Raw genomic sequence first — 24,291 nt, forward strand, 5'->3', positions numbered from 1 at the left:
AAAAAACGTGATGTAACCCCTTGCCATTTTGGTCGATTTGGGTCAAATTTTGGATTTTCAATTTTTTGATGCCAATCGATAGTACTAATCATTAGGAGTGTAAAATGGTATAAAATTCGAAAATCGGACATTATTTGGCGGAGATACTCCGAAAAATCATCAAAAAAGTAGACTTTACAAGAACCAATTGGTTTTTGGTCAACAACTTTTTGTAACCCATCGATATTTAATTTCTTTGAATGCAAATTAATATTAGGGTTCCCTACGAATTCAAAAACGTATAACATTTCAAAATCCGACAATATTTACCCGAGATATCCAACAAAAAAGGATGAAAAAAGTTTTGATTTTCCAACCGACCCCGATTTTGAGAAAAAACGTGATGTAACCCCTTGCCATTTTGGTCGATTTGGGTCAAATTTTGGATTTTCAATTTTTTGATGCCAATCGATTGTACTAATCATTAGGAGTGTAAAATGGTATAAAATTCGAAAATCGGACATTATCTGGCGGAGATACTCCGAAAAATCATCAAAAAAGTTGACTTTACAAGAACCAATTGGTTTTTGGTCAACAACTTTTTGTAACCCATCGATTTTCAATTTCTCTGAATGCAAATTGATATTAGGGTTCCGTACGAATTCAAAAACGTATAACATTTCAAAATCCGACAATATTTACCCGAGATATCCAACAAAAAAGTATGAAAAAAGTTTTGATTTTCCAACCGACCCCGATTTTGAGAAAAAACGTGATGTAACCCCTTGCCATTTTGGTCGATTTGGGTCAAATTTTGGATTTTCAATTTTTTGACGCCAAACGATAGTACTGATCCTTACGAGCTCAAAACGGTATAAAATTCGAAAATCGGACATTATTTGACGGAGATACTCCGAAAAATCATCAAAAAAGTTGACTTTACAAGAACCAATTGGTTTTTGGTCAACAACTTTTTGTAACCCATCGATTTTCAATTTCTTTGAATGCAAATTGATATTAGGGTTCCGTACGAATTCAAAAACGTATAACATTTCAAAATCCGACAATATTTACCCGAGATATCCAACAAAAAAGTATGAAAAAAGTTTTGATTTTCGAACCGACCCCGATTTTGAGAAAAAACGTGATGTAACCTCTTGCCATTTTGGTCGATTTGGGTCAAATTTTGGATTTTCAATTTTCTGATGCCAATCGATAGTACTGATCCTTACGAGCTCAAAATGGTATAAAATTCGAAAATCGGACATTATTTGGCGGAGATACTCCGAAAAATCTTCAAAAAAGTTGACTTTACAAGAACCAATTGGTTTTTGGTCAACAACTTTTTGTAACCCATCGGTTTTTAATTTCTTTGAATGCAAATTAATATTAGGGTTCCGTACGAATTCAAAAACGTATAACATTTCAAAATCCGACAATATTTACCCGAGATATCCAACAAAAAAGTATGAAAAAAGTTTTGATTTTCGAACCGACCCCGACTTTGAGAAAAAACGTGATGTAACCCCTTGCCATTTTGGTCGATTTGGGTCAAATTTTGGATTTTCAATTTTTTGATGCGGAGATACTCCGAAAAATCATCAAAAAAGTTGACTTTACAAGAACCAATTGGTTTTTGGTCAACAACTTTTTGTAACCCATCGATATTTAATTTCTTTGAATGCAAATTGATATAAGGGTTCCGTACGAATTCAAAAACGTATAACATTTCAAAATCCGACAATATTTACCCGAGATATCCAACAAAAAAGTATGAAAAAAGTTTTGATTTTCCAACCGACCCCGATTTTGAGAAAAAACGTGATGTAACCCCTTGCCATTTTGGTCGATTTGGGTCAAATTTTGGATTTTCAATTTTTTGACGCCAAACGATAGTACTGATCCTTACGAGCTCAAAATGGTATAAAATTCGAAAATCGGACATTATTTGGCGGAGATACTCCGAAAAATCATCAAAAAAGTTGACTTTACAAGAACCAATTGGTTTTTGGTCAACAACTTTTTGTAACCCATCGATTTTCAATTTCTTTGAATGCAAATTGATATTAGGGTTCCGTACGAATTCAAAAACGTATAACATTTCAAAATCCGACAATATTTACCCGAGATATCCAACAAAAAAGTATGAAAAAAGTTTTGATTTTCGAACCGACCCCGATTTTGAGAAAAAACGTGATGTAACCTCTTGCCATTTTGGTCGATTTGGGTCAAATTTTGGATTTTCAATTTTCTGATGCCAATCGATAGTACTGATCCTTACGAGTGTAAAATGGTATAAAATTCGAAAATCGGACATTGTTTGGCGGAGATACTCCGAAAAATCATCAAAAAAGTTGACTTTACAAGAACCAATTGGTTTTTGGTCAACAACTTTTTGTAACCCATCGATATTTAATTTCTTTGAATGCAAATTGATATTAGGGTTCCGTACGAATTCAAAAACGTATAACACTTCAAAATCCGACAATATTTACCCGAGATATCCAACAAAAAAGTATGAAAAAAGTTTTGATTTTCGAACCGACCCCGATTTTGAGAAAAAACGTGATGTAACCCCTTGCCATATTGGTCGATTTGGGTCAAATTTTGGATTTTCAATTTTTTGATGCCAATCGATAGTACTAATCATTAGGAGTGTAAAATGGTATAAAATTCGAAAATCGGACATTATTTGGCGGAGATACTCCGAAAAATCATCAAAAAAGTAGACTTTACAAGAACCAATTGGTTTTTGGTCAACAACTTTTTGTAACCCATCGATATTTAATTTCTTTAAATGCAAATTAATATTAGGGTTCCCTACGAATTCAAAAACGTATAACATTTCAAAATCCGACAATATTTACCCGAGATATCCAACAAAAAAAGATGAAAAAAGTTTTGATTTTCCAACCGACCCCGATTTTGAGAAAAAACGTGATGTAACCCCTTGCCATTTTGGTCGATTTGGGTCAAATTTTGGATTTTCAATTTTTTGATGCCAATCGATTGTACTAATCATTAGGAGTGTAAAATGGTATAAAATTCGAAAATCGGACATTATTTGGCGGAGATACTCCGAAAAATCATCAAAAAAGTTGACTTTACAAGAACCAATTGGTTTTTGGTCAACAACTTTTTGTAACCCATCGATTTTCAATTTCTTTGAATGCAAATTGATATTAGGGTTCCGTACGAATTCAAAAACGTATAACATTTCAAAATCCGACAATATTTACCCGAGATATCCAACAAAAAAGTATGAAAAAAGTTTTGATTTTCCAACCGACCCCGATTTTGAGAAAAAACGTGATGTAACCCCTTGCCATTTTGGTCGATTTGTGTCAAATTTTGGATTTTCAATTTTTTGACGCCAAACGATAGTACTGATCCTTACGAGCTCAAAACGGTATAAAATTCGAAAATCGGACATTATTTGGCGGAGATACTCCGAAAAATCATCAAAAAAGTTGACTTTACAAGAACCAATTGGTTTTTGGTCAACAACTTTTTGTAACCCATCGATTTTCAATTTCTTTGAATGCAAATTGATATTAGGGTTCCGTACGAATTCAAAAACGTATAACATTTCAAAATCCGACAATATTTACCCGAGATATCCAACAAAAAAGTATGAAAAAAGTTTTGATTTTCGAACCGACCCCGATTTTGAGAAAAAACGTGATGTAACCTCTTGCCATTTTGGTCGATTTGGGTCAAATTTTGGATTTTCAATTTTTTGACGCCAAACGATAGTACTGATCCTTACGAGCTCAAAACGGTATAAAATTCGAAAATCGGACATTATTTGGCGGAGATACTCCGAAAAATCATCAAAAAAGTTGACTTTACAAGAACCAATTGGTTTTTGGTCAACAACTTTTTGTAACCCATCGATTTTCAATTTCTTTGAATGCAAATTGATATTAGGGTTCCGTACGAATTCAAAAACGAATAACATTTCAAAATCCGACAATATTTACCCGAGATATCCAACAAAAAAGTATGAAAAAAGTTTTGATTTTCGAACCGACCCCGATTTTGAGAAAAAACGTGATGTAACCTCTTGCCATTTTGGTCGATTTGGGTCAAATTTTGGATTTTCAATTTTCTGATGCCAATCGATAGTACTGATCATTAGGAGTGTAAAATGGTATAAAATTCGAAAATCGGACATTATTTGGCGGAGATACTCCGAAAAATCATCAAAAAAGTTGACTTTACAAGAACCAATTGGTTTTTGGTCAACAACTTTTTGTAACCCATCGATATTTAATTTCTTTGAATGCAAATTGATATTAGGGTTCCGTACAAATTCAAAAACGTATAACATTTCAAAATCGGACAATATTTACCCGAGATATCCAACAAAAAAGTATGAAAAAAGTTTTGATTTTCGAACCGACCCCGATTTTGAGAAAAAACGTGATGTAACCCCTTGCCATTTTGGTCGATTTGGGTCAAATTTTGGATTTTCAATTTTCTGATGCCAATCGATAGTACTGATCCTTACGAGCTCAAAATGGTATAAAATTCGAAAATCGGACATTATTTGGCGGAGATACTCCGAAAAATCATCAAAAAAGTTGACTTTACAAGAACCAATTGGTTTTTGGTCAACAACTTTTTGTAACCCATCGATTTTCAATTTCTTTGAATGCAAATTGATATTAGGGTTCCGTACGAATTCAAAAACGTATAACACTTCAAAATCCGACAATATTTACCCGAGATATCCAACAAAAAAGTATGAAAAAAGTTTTGATTTTCGAACCGACCCCGATTTTGAGAAAAAAACGTGATGTAACCCCTTGCCATTTTGGTCGATTTGGGTCAAATTTTGGATTTTCAATTTTTTGATGCCAATCGATTGTACTAATCATTAGGAGTGTAAAATGGTATAAAATTCGAAAATCGGACATTATTTGGCGGAGATACTCCGAAAAATCATCAAAAAAGTAGACTTTACAAGAACCAATTGGTTTTTGGTCAACAACTTTTTGTAACCCATCGATATTTAATTTTTTTTGAATGCAAATTAATATTAGGGTTCCGTACGAATTCAAAAACGTATAACATTTCAAAATCCGACAATATTTACCCGAGATATCCAACAAAAAAGTATGAAAAAAGTTTTGATTTTCCAACCGACCCCGATTTTGAGCAAAAACGTGATGTAACCCCTTGCCATTTTGGTCGATTTGGGTCAAATTTTGGATTTTCAATTTTTTGATGCCAATCGATTGTACTAATCATTAGGAGTGTAAAATGGTATAAAATTCGAAAATCGGACATTATTTGGCGGAGATACTCCGAAAAATCATCAAAAAAGTAGACTTTACAAGAACCAATTGGTTTTTGGTCAACAACTTTTTGTAACCCATCGATATTTAATTTTTTTTGAATGCAAATTAATATTAGGGTTCCGTACGAATTCAAAAACGTATAACATTTCAAAATCCGACAATATTTACCCGAGATATCCAACAAAAAAGTATGAAAAAAGTTTTGATTTTCCAACCGACCCCGATTTTGAGCAAAAACGTGATGTAACCCCTTGCCATTTTGGTCGATTTGGGTCAAATTTTGGATTTTCAATTTTTTGACGCCAAACGATAGTACTGATCCTTACGAGCTCAAAATGGTATAAAATTCGAAAATCGGACATTATTTGGCGGAGATACTCCGAAAAATCATCAAAAAAGTTGACTTTACAAGAACCAATTGGTTTTTGGTCAACAACTTTTTGTAACCCATCGATTTTCAATTTCCTTGAATGCAAATTGATATTAGGGTTCCGTACGAATTCAAAAACGTATAACATTTCAAAATCCGACAATATTTACCCGAGATATCCAACAAAAAAGTATGAAAAAAGTTTTGATTTTCGAACCGACCCCGATTTTGAGAAAAAACGTGATGTAACCCCTTGCCATTTTGGTCGATTTGGGTCAAATTTTGGATTTACAATTTTTTGATGCCAATCGATTGTACTAATCATTAGGAGTGTAAAATGGTATAAAATTCGAAAATCGGACATTATTTGGCGGAGATACTCCGAAAAATCATCAAAAAAGTAGACTTTACAAGAACCAATTGGTTTTTGGTCAACAACTTTTTGTAACCCATCGATATTTAATTTTTTTTGAATGCAAATTAATATTAGGGTTCCGTACGAATTCAAAAACGTATAACATTTCAAAATCCGACAATATTTACCCGAGATATCCAACAAAAAAGTATGAAAAAAGTTTTGATTTTCCAACCGACCCCGATTTTGAGCAAAAACGTGATGTAACCCCTTGCCATTTTGGTCGATTTGGGTCAAATTTTGGATTTTCAATTTTTTGACGCCAAACGATAGTACTGATCCTTGCGAGCTCAAAATGGTATAAAATTCGAAAATCGGACATTATTTGGCGGAGATACTCCGAAAAATCATCAAAAAAGTTGACTTTACAAGAACCAATTGGTTTTTGGTCAACAACTTTTTGTAACCCATCGATTTTCAATTTCTTTGAATGCAAATTGATATTAGGGTTCCGTACGAATTCAAAAACGTATAACACTTCAAAATCCGACAATATTTACCCGAGATATCCAACAAAAAAATATGAAAAAAGTTTTGACTTTCGAACCGACCCCGATTTTGAGAAAAAACGTGATGTAACCCCTTGCCATTTTGGTCGATTTGGGTCAAATTTTGGATTTTCAATTTTTTGATGCCAATCGATTGTACTAATCATTAGGAGTGTAAAATGGTATAAAATTCGAAAATCGGACATTATTTGGCGGAGATACTCCGAAAAATCATCAAAAAAGTAGACTTTACAAGAACCAATTGGTTTTTGGTCAACAACTTTTTGTAACCCATCGATATTTAATTTTTTTTGAATGCAAATTGATATTAGGGTTCCGTACGAATTCAAAAACGTATAACATTTCAAAATCCGACAATATTTACCCGAGATATCCAACAAAAAAGTATGAAAAAAGTTTTGATTTTCCAACCGACCCCGATTTTGAGCAAAAACGTGATGTAACCCCTTGCCATTTTGGTCGATTTGGGTCAAATTTTGGATTTTCAATTTTTTGACGCCAAACGATAGAACTGATCCTTACGAGCTCAAAATGGTATAAAATTCGAAAATCGGACATTATTTGGCGGAGATACTCCGAAAAATCATCAAAAAAGTTGACTTTACAAGAACCAATTGGTTTTTGGTCAACAACTTTTTGTAACCCATCGATTTTCAATTTCCTGGAATGCAAATTGATATTAGGGTTCCGTACGAATTCAAAAACGTATAACATTTCAAAATCCGACAATATTTACCCGAGATATCCAACAAAAAAGTATGAAAAAAGTTTTGATTTTCGAACCGACCCCGATTTTGAGAAAAAACGTGATGTAACCCCTTGCCATTTTGGTCGATTTGGGTCAAATTTTGGATTTACAATTTTTTGATGCCAATCAATAGTACTGATCCTTACGAGCTCAAAATGGTATAAAATTCGAAAATCGGACATTATTTGGCGGAGATACTCCGAAAAATCATCAAAAAAGTAGACTTTACAAGAACCAATTGGTTTTTGGTCAACAACTTTTTGTAACCCATCGATTTTCAATTTCTTTGAATGCAAATTGATATTAGGGTTCCGTACGAATTCAAAAACGTATAACATTTCAAAATCCGACAATATTTACCCGAGATATCCAACAAAAAAGGATGAAAAAAGTTTTGATTTTCCAACCGACCCCGATTTTGAGAAAAAACATGATGTAACCCCTTGCCATTTTGGTCGATTTGGGTCAAATTTTGGATTTTCAATTTTTTGATGCCAATCGATTGTACTAATCATTAGGAGTGTAAAATGGTATAAAATTCGAAAATCGGACATTATTTGGCGGAGATACTCCGAAAAATCATCAAAAAAGTTGACTTTACAAGAACCAATTGGTTTTTGGTCAACAACTTTTTGTAACCCATCGATTTTCAATTTCTTTGAATGCAAATTGATATTAGGGTTCCGTACGAATTCAAAAACGTATAACATTTCAAAATCCGACAATATTTACCCGAGATATCCAACAAAAAAGTATGAAAAAAGTTTTGATTTTCGAACCGACCCCGATTTTGAGAAAAAACGTGATGTAACCCCTTGCCATTTTGGTCGATTTGGGTCAAATTTTGGATTTTCAATTTTTTGATGCCAATCGATTGTACTAATCATTAGGAGTGTAAAATGGTATAAAATTCGAAAATCGGACATTATTTGGCGGAGATACTCCGAAAAATCATCAAAAAAGTTGACTTTACAAGAACCAATTGGTTTTTGGTCAACAACTTTTTGTAACCCATCGATATTTAATTTCTTTGAATGCAAATTGATATAAGGGTTCCGTACGAATTCAAAAACGTATAACATTTCAAAATCCGACAATATTTACCCGAGATATCCAACAAAAAAGTATGAAAAAAGTTTTGATTTTCCAACCGACCCCGATTTTGAGCAAAAACGTGATGTAACCCCTTGCCATTTTGGTCGATTTGGGTCAAATTTTGGATTTTCAATTTTTTGACGCCAAACGATAGTACTGATCCTTACGAGCTCAAAATGGTATAAAATTCGAAAATCGGACATTATTTGGCGGAGATACTCCGAAAAATCATCAAAAAAGTTGACTTTACAAGAACCAATTGGTTTTTGGTCAACAACTTTTTGTAACCCATCGATTTTCAATTTCTTTGAATGCAAATTGATATTAGGGTTCCGTACGAATTCAAAAACGTATAAGATTTCAAAATCCGACAATATTTACCCGAGATATCCAACAAAAAAGTATGAAAAAAGTTTTGATTTTCGAACCGACCCCGATTTTGAGAAAAAACGTGATGTAACCCCTTGCCATTTTGGTCGATTTGGGTAAAATTTTGGATTTTCAATTTTTTGATGCCAATCGATAGTACTGATCCTTACGAGCTCAAAATGGTATAAAATTCGAAAATCGGACATTATTTGGCGGAGATACTCCGAAAAATCATCAAAAAAGTTGACTTTACAAGAACCAATTGGTTTTTGGTCAACAACTTTTTGTAACCCATCGATTTTCAATTTCTTTGAATGCAAATTGATATTAGGGTTCCGTACGAATTCAAAAACGTATAACATTTCAAAATCCGACAATATTTACCCGAGATATCCAACAAAAAAGTATGAAAAAAGTTTTGATTTTCGAACCGACCCCGATTTTGAGAAAAAACGTGATGTAACCCCTTGCCATTTTGGTCGATTTGGGTCAAATTTTGGATTTTCAATTTTTTGATGCCAATCGATTGTACTAATCATTAGGAGTGTAAAATGGTATAAAATTCGAAAATCGGACATTATTTGGCGGAGATACTCCGAAAAATCATCAAAAAAGTAGACTTTACAAGAACCAATTGGTTTTTGGTCAACAACTTTTTGTAACCCATCGATATTTAATTTCTTTGAATGCAAATTAATATAAGGGTTCCTTACGAATTCAAAAACGTATAACATTTCAAAATCCGACAATATTTACCCGAGATATCCAACAAAAAAGGATGAAAAAAGTTTTGATTTTCCAACCGACCCCGATTTTGAGAAAAAACATGATGTAACCCCTTGCCATTTTGGTCGATTTGGGTCAAATTTTGGATTTTCAATTTTTTGATGCCAATCGATTGTACTAATCATTAGGAGTGTAAAATGGTATAAAATTCGAAAATCGGACATTATTTGGCGGAGATACTCCGAAAAATCATCAAAAAAGTTGACTTTACAAGAACCAATTGGTTTTTGGTCAACAACTTTTTGTAACCCATCGATATTTAATTTCTTTGAATGCAAATTTATATTAGGGTTCCGTACGAATTCAAAAACGTATAACATTTCAAAATCCGACAATATTTACCCGAGATATCCAACAAAAAAGTATGAAAAAAGTTTTGATTTTCGATCCGACCCCGATTTTGAGAAAAAACGTGATGTAACCCCTTGCCATTTTGGTCGATTTGGGTCAAATTTTGGATTTTCAATTTTTTGATGCCAATCGATAGTACTAATCATTAAGAGTGTAAAATGGTATAAAATTCGAAAATCGGACATTATTTGGCGGAGATACTCCGAAAAATCATCAAAAAAGTTGACTTTACAAGAACCAATTGGTTTTTGGTCAACAACTTTTTGTAACCTATCGATATTTAATTTCCTTGAATGCAAATTATTATTAGGTATAAAATTCGAAAATCGGACATTATTTGGCCGAGATATGCCAAAAAATCATCTAAAAAGGTTGATTTTGAAAACGAATCGGTCTTTGGTCAATCATTTTTTCATACCCATCGAATTTGTATTTCTTTGAATGCCAATTTATGGTAGGGATCCCTACGAATTCAAAAAGGTATAATATTTCAAAATCCGACAATATTTACGAATAAATCATCGTCATATCTCCGCCTGGAGTTATATCGTTTTGGAACGTCATATCTCCCGCGGAGTTATGTCGTTTTGGAACGTCATATCTCCCGTGGAGTTATGTCGTTTTGGAACGTCATATCTCCGCCTGGAGTTATGTCAGTACTATCGATTGGCATCAAAAAGTTGTAAATCCAAAATTTGACCCAAATCGACCAAAATGGCAAGGGGTTACATCACGTTTTTTCTCAAAATCGGGGTCGGTTCGAAAATCAAAACTTTTTTCATAGTTTTTTGTTGGATATCTCGGGTAAATATTGTCGGATTTTGAAATGTTATACGTTTTTGAATTCGTACGGAACCCTAATATCAATTTGCATTCAAAGAAATTAAATATCGATGGGTTACAAAAAGTTGTTGACCAAAAACCAATTGGTTCTTGTAAAGTCAACTTTTTTGATGATTTTTCGGAGTATCTCCGCCAAATAATGTCCGATTTTCGAATTTTATACCATTTTGAGCTCGTAAGGATCAGTACTATCGACCGGCATCAAAAAATTGTAAATCCAAAATTTGACCCAAATCGACCAAAATGGCAAGGGGTTACATCACGTTTTTTCTCAAAATCGGGGTCGGTTCGAAAATCAAAACTTTTTTCATAGTTTTTTGTTGGATATCTCGGGTAAATATTGTCGGATTTTGAAATGTTATACGTTTTTGAATTTGTACGGAACCCTAATATCAATTTGCATTCAAAGAAATTAAATATCGATGGGTTACAAAAAGTTGTTGACCAAAAACCAATTGGTTCTTGTAAAGTCAACTTTTTTGATCATTTTTCGGAGTATCTCCGCCAAATAATGTCAGATTTTGGAATTTTATACCATTTGGAGCTCGTAAGGATCAGTACTATCGATTGGCATCAAAAAATTGAAAATCCAAAATTTGACCCGGATCGACCAAAATGGCATCACGTTTTTTCTCAAAATCGGGGTCGGTTCGAAAATCAAAACTTTTTTCATACTTTTTTGTTGGATATCTCGGGTAAATATTGTCGGATTTTGAAATATTATACCTTTTTGAATTCGTAGGGATCCCTACCATAAATTGTCATTCAAAGAAATTCAAATTCGATGGGTAAGAAAAAATGATTGACCAAAGACCGATTCGTTTTCAAAATCAACCTTTTTTGATGATTTTTTGGCATATCTCGGCCAAATAATGTCAGATTTTGGAATTTTATACCATTTTGAGCTCGTAAGCGGAGTTGTGTTGGAGTTATGTCGTTTTGGAACGTCATATTTCCATTGGAGCTATGTCGTTTTGGAACGTCATATCTCCAAGCGGAGTTATGTTGGAGTTATGTCGTTTTGGAACGTCATATCTCCGCGCGGAGCTATTACCCGAGAGCTATTACCCGGGGTAGGTTCGAATATCAAAACTTTTTTGAATATTTTTTTAAAAATCTTAGGTAAATATAATCTGATTTTAAAATATTATACCTTTTTGAAATTGTTGAAAGTTGTTGACCAAAAATCGTTTCGTTGGTATAATCAACCATTTTTCTTGATTTTTTTAGACTATCTCGGCCAAGTAATCTCAAAGTCGAAGCATTCGCCAACCCATACAAGAGACCTCGCTGAGAGCTGTGTAGTCAGAAGGCTCAAGAAAAGTTCCTTTGGAGACCTCCTCCAACCACGACACAGGAGCAGCCCCAGAGCCCACCGACTACCTACGTGACGGTGCAGCCTTACTCAAAGAAGACGGCTTTGACGTTTGTCCACGATATAGTCTGAGGAGCCAACCAGGATTGGCGAGATACCACCTAAGTTAACGGTTTTGTAATGGAAATGTATGCTATTTTTTGATTTAATACAATAAACATATACAAAAGTTAAAAAAACAAACTTTTTTGACGATTTTTTTGGAACTCTCGGGTAAATATATCCTGTTTTTGAAATATTAAACCTTTTTGAATTCGTACGAATCCCTACTATCATACGGCATTCAAACAAATTAAAAATTGATGGGTTCAAATGAGTTGTTGACCAAAAAACGTTTCGTTTATAAAATCAACTCGGCGGGAGTTATGTCGTTTTGGAATGTCATATCTCCCCGCGGAGCTATTACCCGGGGTAGGTTCGAAAATCAAAACTTTTTTGAATATTTTTTTGAAAATCTCGGGTAAATATAATCTGATTTTAAAATATTATACCTTTTTGAATGCGTACTAATCCCTACTATCATATGGCATTCAAACAAGTTAAAAATTGATGGGTTGAAATGAGTTGTTGACCAAAAAACGTTTCGCTTGCAAAGTCCACCTTTTTTGGGGAATCTCAAGTGAGATTCATTAAATTATGCTAAACGAAGTACTGTCCCAATCGAGCTCTCTCCACTGGATTTATTCAATCCATATAAATAGGTAGCTTTATCTAAATCAATATACTTACTTTGCATACCCAATCCATTTGCATGAACATAATATTAAACAAGAGGTTCTAGTCGGGAGCTCCCTTCTCTTCTACCAACATCAAATGCATATACATATTCTATTTTAGAAGCTATTTGTCAAGTTTGGTGACTCCAGCTATTATTATTTACCAAAATTGCCCAAAAAATATGATATCGATATCGATTCTTATCGATTGCTTGGAAACGGAGTAAGTTATCGATTATCGGAAACAAACTCGATCTGCGCGGGAACTAGGAGCACCTACATCTAAAATTTCTCTAGCCCTTATAGGTTCTGAGATCCTTGCGTTCATACATACATACGGACGGACGGATGGATGGACGGACGGACGGACAGACGGATATGGCTAGATCGACTCGGCTATTGATGCTGATCAAGAATCTATATACTTTATGGGGTCGGATATGCTTCCTTCTGTCTGTTACGTACATTTGGATTTTGCACAAATACAATATACCCTATACCCATTTGTAATGGGTTAAATATGTGGTCTCAACGTTGTTGGTCAATAAAATCTTTATTACAAAACCCTCAAATACATACAATACATATCGACGTGCATGGTATACATAGAGTGTTACGAGTAAATATATTAATATCGTTGCGTTTAACTAAATATACACGTGTAACTATAGCTTACGATCTATATATATGGATAACAACAAAAAAAAAAAAAATATATATATATATATATTTAAATATATATATATATTTATATATATTTATATTTCATTAGCTTACGATTAAGTCCGCACTGGCGGGGACTGATACAATTTGCATGTATATATATTTATATATAGTTTATGCAGGTCCAGTGTTTCGAACGAGTATAACAATATATTCTGTTGCAATTTAGGCACACACAAACCTGAGACGCTGTGCATAAGAACCTAAGTTAGGTCTTTAAATAGCCCTATGACACTTACAAGCTATGGACCAATCCGGTGACTATTACTCGCTACTCGTTACTCGCTACTCGCTACTTGCTACTCGCTACTCGCTATTGTCGCAGCCACCCTGGGGGCCGCTCGTCTAAATGCAATGCTCACAAGGCCCGCTAGACTGCCGGCAATTGCCAACATTGGCGGGTTCCAAATTATCTGATCTACGTAGATTCCAAGCACTAGTCAAAATTTATAAAAAAAAAAAAAAAAAAATACATTTATAACAAACAAAAAAAAAAAAAAGAAAGGAATTTGCAACAAGTTTGTCTCTGGCTCAGTCCGAATACTTTTGTTTGAGATCCTTGCGCAGTATTTTGCCCGTCGGATTCTTGGGCACCTCGTCGACAAAGATGACGCCGCCCTCGAGCTTCTTGTAGTGGGCCACACGGGCCGCCACATGGGCGGCAATCTCCTCGGCGGTCGCCGTCTCGTTCTCGCGCAGGACAACAATGGCGCGCGGCGCCTCGCCGTTCAGCTCGTGCGGAATGCCAAAGACAGCGGCCTCCAGGATCTTGGGATGATCGCGCAGCACCGCCTCCAGCTCGGCGGGCGGCACCTGGAAGCCCTTCACCTTGATCAGCTCCTTCATGCGATCGGTTATATAAAAGTAGCCGTCCTCATCGTAGAACGCCACATCGCCCGTGCGCAGCCATTTGCCCGGATAGAAGGTCACATCGTTTGCCTCCTGATTGTTCAAATAGCCGGACATCACCTGTGGCCCGCGCACGCACAGCTCGCCGGTGGTGCGCGCTCCCACGCCCTTCGAGTCGGACCCATCCAGCGGCACAATCTTCGCCTCCGTGCTGCCGGGCAATACGCCCGTCGAGGCATAACGCGTATTGCCCATGGGCGTCATCAGGACAACGGGCGAGGCCTCCGTCATGCCGTAGCCCTGCATGAAGCGCGTCTTCGGGAATCTACAGAGAGCAAAGTTCAAGAGATTAGTTTTCATATAATAGCTACGATTTCTATCCAAGAGAGGCCCTACAACTGCCAAACATACGTGCAATACGGCAAACCCGGATTATATAAGGTGGCAACATTATAATAACAAGCTGGCAACACCAAACGACAAGTTGGCAAAGTTGAGGTTAACATAAGTTTATTTGGAGGTAAACAGGAGCACTTCGAGAAGCATATTCACGGATTAACCTTGCCAGGAGGTTGCCCGCAGTTTGTTAGGAGGTTAACATAAATTTATTCGATGGATAACAGGATCTTATTAGGAGGTTAGAAGGAGCAAAGCAGTAGGTAAGCAAGAGCATCTTCTAATAACATAAGTTTAGTCGGAGGTTACCAGGAGGTTGCCAGAAGCTTGTTAAGAGGTTAACACAAGCATATCAGATAGATAACGGCATCTTATTAGGAGGTTAGAAGGAGCTAACTAGAAGGTTAACATTAGCTTCATATGTTACCAGGAAGTTAACAGAAGAGCTTAACAGGCGCTGTACTTACTTCTGCATGAACCGCTCGACATCGTGTTGGCCAATGGGCGCAGCGCCAGACATGACGACGCGCAGCGCGTCGGCGGTATCCTTCGTCAGCTTGGGATGGTTTATCATGAACAACGCTGGCGAGGGTAAAGGGGAACCATTCAGTTAGTTTCAGATGGGCGCAAGAGCGGACAGTATGCCGCTTACCAATGGGCGGCACTAGGTTCAGAATGCTGCCCTTGTACGTGTCCAGGGCCTTGATGAAGTCGTCAGGCTTGAAGGCGGGCATGGTGGCCAGTCGGGAGCCCTGGCCCAGCTTGGAGAGCATGACCACGGTTAGACCGTAAATGTGAAAGAACGGCAGCACGGCGGGCAGCGTGTCCTGGAATTGCAGCGAGTCAATGGGCAGCGCGTCCTGCACCTGCTCGCAGTTGCTGCTGATGTTGTTGTGGGAGAGCACCACGCCCTTCGGCAGGCCGGTGGTGCCCGAGGAGAAGGGCAAAAAGACCATGTCCTCGGGACTGGCATCCTTTGCAATGCGCAGCTCATCGTAGCGCACATTCTCCGTGCTCATCACCTCGAAGAAATCAATGGCACCCGCCGGCAGCGCCTCACCCGCCGTGCTGCGCACCACCGCAATCGGCAGCTGCTTGCCGCTCAGCTGGCACGCCTGGCGCAGCGTCTCATAGCCCTGGGCACTGCCCACCAGGAACTTGGCATCGCTGAACGTCAGCTGGCGCGCGATTTCATCTGGAATTTGTGGGGTGTTCGAGAGATGCGAGGGATTAGATCGGTTAGTAGAAGGTTTCAGTTATGTCTCGCGAATGGTTTTTCTTGCTCATTTTGCGCATTCTTCTTTGTGCGACATTCGTAAACGTTACAGCTTTAAAGCATCTGCTTCTTCTATGCTATTCCCTTTTATCCACTTTCAGGCTAAATCTCTTTTGAGCGCATTTTATGTTTGCAATTTTGTATACCTTATTGAAGCTTTTCTTCGTTTCTTCAAATTTATCGCTTCTGCTGTGTGTTTTATGTACGTAAAAGTTTCTCAATTTTGGTTATTTTTCATTTTGCGACATTCGCAAACATCTCAGCTTCGCATTTGGGGAAATGCTTCAGCTTAATAATATATTTCTCTTCTGCTCGTAACTTTTGCAAAATCCCTTTCCCTTTCCCTCTTGCTTCACATTCGTAAACGTTTTAACGGAAATCTTAAGTATTAGCCTGGGTACACTTTTGACGCCCCCCACACTGTTCTGCTCATGCTCTAAAACTGTTAAGCAGCTTTTGCCTAGTTGCTTTGTGTCCTATTCGTAAACGTTAGCACTTAAACTTAGCTTGTTATCGCAAACCTACGTCCATCTTTTCGAGTTCGCAACCTCGCACCGCATTCACTCGCAAATAATTGGGCGGTCGGCTATCATTGACGGTGATCTTTCGACTTGGACTACGCTCGCCCATAAAGTTAACAATGCTCGCTGTGATAAGAGCTAATTATACGAGATTTAACGTTTAATTGTGTCACCTTATCACAAGTGCGACATTCAGCTGATGCGACACGAGTTCGCAGTCCAGTCCCGCAATAGCTCACTCACCTGGCGTATAAATGGGATTGATGGTGGTCACCGCGAGTCCAGCCTCGATGGCGCCCAGAGCTGCAATCGGATACTCTGGCATGTTTGGCAGACAAATGGCCAGAACGTCGGGCTTGAAGAGCTTGAACTTGGTCTGCAAACGAACCGCAAAGGCGGCGCTCGCATCGCGCAGCTGCGCATAGGTATATTGACGATCCGTAATCACGCAGACCTATATAAAGGGAAAGGGAAACAAATATTATTGATATGCCTATATATGCGATACGATCATAAGATATATATTAAAGTTCTTTTCATTTCATTTTAATTTGATATTTACAAATATCTTAAGAGCATTCCATTGGGATCTTATCAAGGCAAGCAAATTCCTTTTGCGACTGATTTTTTTTCTTGATTTCCATCACAATGTTAGAGAATAGGAAATGCTCAGGGAATACTCCAGACATGATTCTGAATATAATTTCCATATCTTTGCAGCATTAAAATACTAGAAAATACTTGAATAATTTAGAAATTTGTTTATTCCTAAATTGAACTGCGAAATGAAATATTAAGATTCACACTGAGTTCCAACTATTTCGTGAGGCTCCTCAAAGTATGTAAGCATTAAAATAGGGGGAAACAATATCGTTTGTCAGAGCTCTAATGCTTAGTCCAAAGAATAGGTCATGGTTCGAACTCATTTCACTCAATGAATAGCGCTTAGCTAAGGCCATGACCTAGCCTGAACCTCAATGGAAACACAACTAGACCAAGTAACGTATTTGCATGTAGATAAGACATATCACACGCTATATAGGCATATAACGTGCTTATCAGATAGTAAAACATATCGTGAATACTCGAAATATGCAGTGAGTACTCAAGATATGCAGTGAATACTTAACATGTGCGGTGAATACGCAAGATATGCAATGAATACGCAAGATATGCAATGAATACGCAAGATATGCAGTGAATACTCAAGATATGTAGTGAATACTCATGATATGCAATCAATGCACCAAGACATGCAGTGAATACTCAAGATATGCAGTGAGTACTCATGATATGCAGTGAGTACTCAAGATATGCACTGAATCTCATGATATGAAGATCAATTAGTTATGTGTCTGGATATGCGCAGTAATTTTAGTTTTTCCAGTTTTCTTTCTCTCAGCGGTTCGGATTTCCAAACACTTGCCCATTTCCATTCCCGTTCCCGTTTCCAGTATGGAAAATTGAGAACTTTATGAATATGATCGACCGAAGGTCGTTGTCCTTCAATGTTGACGTTTCAGCAAATTGAAAGCGTACCCCTCCCCACCCCCCCCCCCCTTACTCCACCCACAACGACCTTAGTCAAGGCCAAGTTAAAGCTAAAGGTTGAGCCCACGTTTTCTTCACTGGACAGATATGAGGTTGGGTTTGAGTGAGCGGCGGCAGTGAGGCGGGGAGAGTGGGGGGGGGGGGGGGGGGGGGGGGGGGGGGGGGGGGGGGGGAGGTCATTCTGCGCTATTATTATTTACGCAGCAAAAATTGGCATTAATATAGGTTTTGGGAATTATAAATAAACACAAACAAACACAACGTGGGACAGAGACAAACAAGCGCATAAAAATGTCGAATTTAAAGAAATCAACTAAATTAAACCTCAAAAAAACAGAAAAAGAAGAAGAAGAAGAAAACGAAATAAAGAATTCAAAAAAATAAGAGCACAAAAAAATGATTTCGAGCATTTGACGCGTTTCTGTGTTCCGCTCGAGCCGCGCCGCGGCCACTGATCAAAGTTCAGTGGGGCAAAGTACAAAGTCTGCAAAACACTGAACTGTGAGAGCCAGAGAGCACTCTACCGCACGCTCTCTCGCTCTCTCGCTCACTGTGCATGTGTGCGTGTGCATGGGTGTGTGTGTGCGCGTTGTCTCTTGCTGCTGCTTTGCGCGACGCTTGTTGACTTTTTCGTTTGCCCAAAACGACTCAACGACGCAGAGCAGCAAATTTCAAAGGCACTCGACGAGTGACGCGAGCGCTCACCCACTATAACCCCACCCCGCCTCCACCCACCCCTTCGCATCGCTTGCACTCATGCAACGCCACTGCCACTGTCACGCTCAAGCGGAGGCCAGGCCCACGAAAACCAAAAACAAAAGCAGAAAAGGCAAATGCAAAAAGAAAGAAATCAAATAAAACGAGATGAGCTGAGCTGAGTTGAGTTGATTTGAGCAAACGCAAATGCAGAACAATCACAATTGGCATGCGTGTGTGTGCATGATTGGAAATACATGTGTGTGTGTGTTGATTTTTTTGCATGTTTTTATAGTTCTAATTTGGCAATTAAAAGCATATTAAAATTTGAACAGCGCTCGAACAGTTTGATGCTCTTTGGCGTTTCACTCAAGGGCTTGTCTTCATAAGAGAGACAGAGAGGAAGATAAAGAGAGGGAGGGGGAGTCATAATAAACAAGACTTGGCATTTTAAATTGAAAACAACATTCGGACTAGTCGACCAGCCGATACCCTATGCTCAGCTGCATTAACTACATATATTTTACATGCATGTCGCTCAGATCGAAGTTCTATATCATAGAGAATTACAATATAATTAGAGCTCTACTAAAACAGAGTAATCTTTTGTTAAACTCGGCAATCAGTAGCTTTAGCATGCAGCCAGATAACTGGAAGAACCCAAGCCGTATCTCTGCAAGTCTATTTAATCTTCCACATTGGGTTCACTTGGGCACTTAAATGATAAAACAAAAACAGGCATCTAAAATTAGACTATACTAAAATATAGTTGTAGACACGAATATGAACTTTGTATACTCGAATACTATCTGCTAATTAAGACTAACTAAAAGAAAAGCACAAGCCAGTTGATTGTCAAGCTAATAGCTAGTATTATCAAGAATTTTGTCGTATAATTTACTCAAAACTTTTGCAACTGTTTGCTGATAAGTTAGCCCTAACTTGCGACCCGTTGTTAGAGGGGTATAGAATACCATATAATGTAGGGTATATATATGTATATATATAAGTATATTTAATTATCTGCGGCATAAACAAGTGTGATCAAATTGATGGCTGTGTGGTTCCAAAGTTTCAAGTCGCTTGACAAAATAGCACAGTTATATACATATGTATATACTCTGTGCGCTATATAGTATAGGGTATATCGTATAGCGCAACAATTGCGCGTTTGTGCATTTCGTGTTTATTATGATTTTCTATTTTCCAGCGCACATCGAAATTCAATTGGCACAAATCGCACTTTGCACCCACTGTGCAGCCAATTTACAGTCTACACATGTCTACACATGTGTGCATGTGTGCATGTGTGCATGTGTGTGTGGTATCTATGTGCCTTGCATTTAATTGCATTTAATTCAAGCACATGTCAATCATAATCATACATATACATATGTACGCATGTGTGTGTGCGTGTGTGTGTGTGCATGCACAAGCCGCTGATTACGAACCTTACACACATTTAGTGTAAACAAAACTTGATATCGCCCCACTGTAGGCTAATAAATTTCAATGAACAACATTTGCACTTTGATTTTGCCGAGCAAAAAGTGAAATGCGCTTTGCTGCGGCGAGCGGGGAAGGGGGAGGCGGGAGAGGGGGGTCTGGCCAGCGTGTGTCTACCTAGGGCTACTTAAGCGCAGTAAGCTGGGGGGGGGGGGGGGGGGGGGGGGGGGGGGGGGGGGTTTGGGCGATTAGATGATCGCTTGGGCTGAGCGTGGGCGTTGCTTATGCAAGCCAAGAGCTGTTCGCTGCGTCTATTTATAGCATCAGCAGCGCCGCTCTCTCGCTCTCTCGCTCTCTTCCTCTCACACATGCACACACACACATGCACATGCACAGCCTATTGCTGTCGCCATTGCGCCTTGCATTTGGTTTATTCACGGTTGCATTTATTTCTCATACTCTGTTCGCAAGTGTAAAAGGAGTATATTGTGTTTACTTTTTCGTGCTGTTGAAGCGGAAGATGAATGTATATTCGCTTTGACTAAAGTTAACACTTTTTTATCGGACATATATATATGTATGCCAGAATATATATCTGGTCACAGTTTGAAAGGCACTGCATTGCAGCTTTAGAGTCTCGACGGATTTCAACGTTTCGTGCACTGTGAACAGAGTATGGCGCAGTCGACTACAGTCGCGCTTGCATGTTTATTAATAGCGAGGCTGGAAAGCGTCATGAGTTCCCATTTCACCCTTTCCCGCATTCCCGCTTTCCACTTCTCATTCTTATCGGGCATGTACAGCAATTTGATGCCATTTCACACTCGAGTGGAACCAGGCGTGGGGTTGGGACTTACGCCAGTATTACCACGGCATTATCCCAGTATCCTCCCAGCAAAGTGGTTGTATTTCATGTTCAACGTTATTTCACATTCGCACTTATCTAGAATTTTGCGCAAAGTTCTCTTTCCTTTTCTCCTTATACTTTTTGCTTGTTTTTTTTTTGTTGTTGAATATTTCACGTCGTCTTATCAGTCAGCCGATAAGCTACATATGTATATATATATGTATATGTAGACGTGACCCACATACATATGTTAAACACACAAGATGTCGTGAGTTATCGGCGGAACTGAACACCAAAGTTTCTTTTGCGAATCTACTCGTGATTTGACTCGTGATTTGAAGCGTACGTCTGACCAACCTGCTGCTCCATATATATATATATATAGATATATATATATATATATGGAGCAGCAGGTTGGTCAGACGTACACTCACACGCACAGGTATTGGCATAGGTTCAGGTTCAATAAACTGGGCATAAACAAACAAAATACGAATATATATGTATATATATATGTATATATATATATAGACGCGATAAGGCTGCTTGCAACACAAAAGTAAGGGTATTCTATGGAGTTTTGGGGCCTGCATTATCTCTGTTAGACGAACAAATTCCAAGGGTTTTCCAGTTGAAGAACGATCTAATCAGTTGAGATTTCACACAAAGCTCAAGTAGCTGCTATACATTTGTTTTTATGGTTCCTCAATGGGTTCTATCTAAAACCTGATTTCTATATATATAAAGTATAGAGCTTGAACGGCAGCATTTGGTAGCCGTAAGAAACTTGAGGTACAGTTATATAAGTCCTAGAGAAATCGTGATGATAAAAACAAGTTCGAGTTCTCGAGGAAAACAAATCTTTCATTTTTGTATATATTTTTGAAAAAGCAAATAGAAAATTCGAAGTAGGAAGGAGAAAGTTTTCACTCTCGAAAAGTTTGGAGTTCGGATCTAATTTCGAAATAATATAGTTGGCATAGCATATTGAAAACTTGGTCTAAAAAGTATCTTTATCTCATTACGGAAGGAAAGAGTCTTATGTCTACCATGTAAATATTCACTTAACCAACACTTTTTGGCTTTACCAAACACTGGCAAAAATAAGTTAAAGGTTTTCACAGAAGTTTTTCGGATAGTAAACCCTTTGTTTCATTTAAGCCATAAAAGGTTTTTCTTTCTACTATTTTCAACAATTTTGAACAGAGTTGTTTTTTTTTTTTTGGGGCCTTTACAACACTGGAATTTGATGAACTCACCGCTGCTGTGGAGTTCTCCCACTTCTTGAAGTCGCGCCAAACATACTCGTGCAACGGCACATTGGGCACCTTGATGGGGTCATAGGGCGAGGTCTTGTAGTAGCCGTCCTCGGCATTGTAGTGCAGAAACTTGTCCCGTTCGTTGATGCTCTGGGCGCGCTCAACGCTCGCCGTGTTGCGCTGCCGCCGATTGGTTGTGATTCTGCGACCGGCTGCCGCGCCGAAGACATTCGCGGCGCTGCGCAGTCGCAGCATCTGGGCTGGATACATGTTCATTGATTAACTGGGAATCGATCGCTCTCGCTTACGCTCGCTCACGCTCGCTCTGTTGCTCTTTGGCTCTCTTACAGTCAGAGCCGCACAGTCTCTCGCGCGTATGTAACGGCTGATTTTGAATTGGCTTGAGTTGGGCTTTGGGTTTCTTGTAGTTTGTTGTTGGTGTGAGTTTTGTTTTGACTGAACTGCTGGCTGCTTACTGCTGGCTGCTAAACACACGTCTGTCGCTTTGGAGTGCTGAGGCACGACTGCCCGTTGGCGTCGCAGCGGCAACGTTGCCGGCTCGCCGGGCCCACCAATACGCTGGCAAGCGAACGTGTACACACACGCACGCACACAAACAGATCGCGTTGGCGTTGGCGTACAAAATGGGCGTGTGTTGTTGTTTCTCTTTTGTTTTGTTCTACGCTGTGCTCATCTGCGCCTACGCGTTTGTTGTTGTTGCTGGTGTTGGAGCTGCATGATCAGTCTCGTCCGCTAGCTCTCGTCTCGCTCTCTCTCTCACGCTCTCGCTGTCGCTGTTTGAGTGGCGCATGCTGTTTACGCTCTCCGTTTGTCTGGCCGCATATCTGTAACAGTAAAGTAACAGTAAGTCAGTGATGCAATTTTATGCTTACATATATTTGTCTCTGCATATAGAAATGCGTGTGTCTGTGTGTGCGTGTGTGTGTGTATAAAATTAGTAATTTTATTGGCATGTGTGCATGTCTCTCTCTCTTATGCATCTAGTGCAAGCACAATCGAGTTGTCACTCAACTATTTACGATATACAAATGTACATATATACAGGCAGGCATGCATGTGTGTGCATATGTTGATCAAAATTCCTGAAAGAGTAAAATCACATGCTTACACGCACATGTACACAGGCATGCAGATATGCGCATGTGTGCATATGCATGTGTGCATATGCATGTGTGAAATTTAAGCTCTGCTTCAATTGGAATTTAACGATTGATACACATGAAACATACTTCGGATTTTAATTGTTAATTGTCACTAGTTAACACGTTTTATCAAATGTGACACGGGTGTATAACAAAATATGCACAAGCACACCCAATTTAATACCCTATAAAACGCACTCAAGAGGTGCATATACTTTTTAACATTAATTGCAAATATTGCCAGATTACATTTCTTTATATACTAATGCACATGCTCATACACACACACATATATATATGTACATATACACACACACACACATATGTATGTACACATAAGTATAACAACTAAAGAGTATTTTCCAATACATACATATCTGTTATAACTAGAAAGCATGTATGTAAATATATCGAATCTGTTATAATTTTGCATGAATATACTAAAAACATAGAATCTGTTATAACAGAAAAGATAATCTATAACGGAACGGTTATAATTTTACGTGAACATATGACATTATAACAGATTCTGTTATAACTGAAAAGATTATATATATCAGATCTGTTATAATTGATAAACATGCATGCTTACAGATCTCTTTGTTAGATTTCAAATGATCTATAATTAATTTATATAATATGTTCCGACAATTTTCTATAAATAACGAGCATATATGCACATGCATCTGAATATATATGCAT

The 24,291-nt window shown here is 38.0% G+C and overlaps 1 protein-coding gene across 1 annotated transcript; it reads right to left on the reverse strand.

Moving 5' to 3' along the window:
• Positions 1 to 13,383: 13,383 nt before the first annotated feature.
• Positions 13,384 to 23,271, reverse strand: LOC115766842 (probable 4-coumarate--CoA ligase 3). The gene is made up of 5 exons (XM_030710889.1): positions 22,427 to 23,271; positions 16,871 to 17,081; positions 15,483 to 16,025; positions 15,298 to 15,412; positions 13,384 to 14,759 (listed from the first exon to the last, which is right to left on the reverse strand). Exons 1-5 carry the CDS (start codon positions 22,700 to 22,702, stop codon positions 14,117 to 14,119), a joined length of 1,788 nt encoding a protein of 595 aa, XP_030566749.1. The 5' UTR covers positions 22,703 to 23,271; the 3' UTR covers positions 13,384 to 14,116.
• Between the last annotated feature and the right edge of the window lie 1,020 nt (positions 23,272 to 24,291).

Source organism: Drosophila novamexicana, unplaced genomic scaffold (genome assembly GCF_003285875.2).
Source record: "Drosophila novamexicana strain 15010-1031.04,08,12 unplaced genomic scaffold, DnovRS2.1 tig00001270-arrow-arrow-pilon, whole genome shotgun sequence".
NCBI lineage: Eukaryota > Metazoa > Arthropoda > Insecta > Diptera > Drosophilidae > Drosophila > Drosophila novamexicana.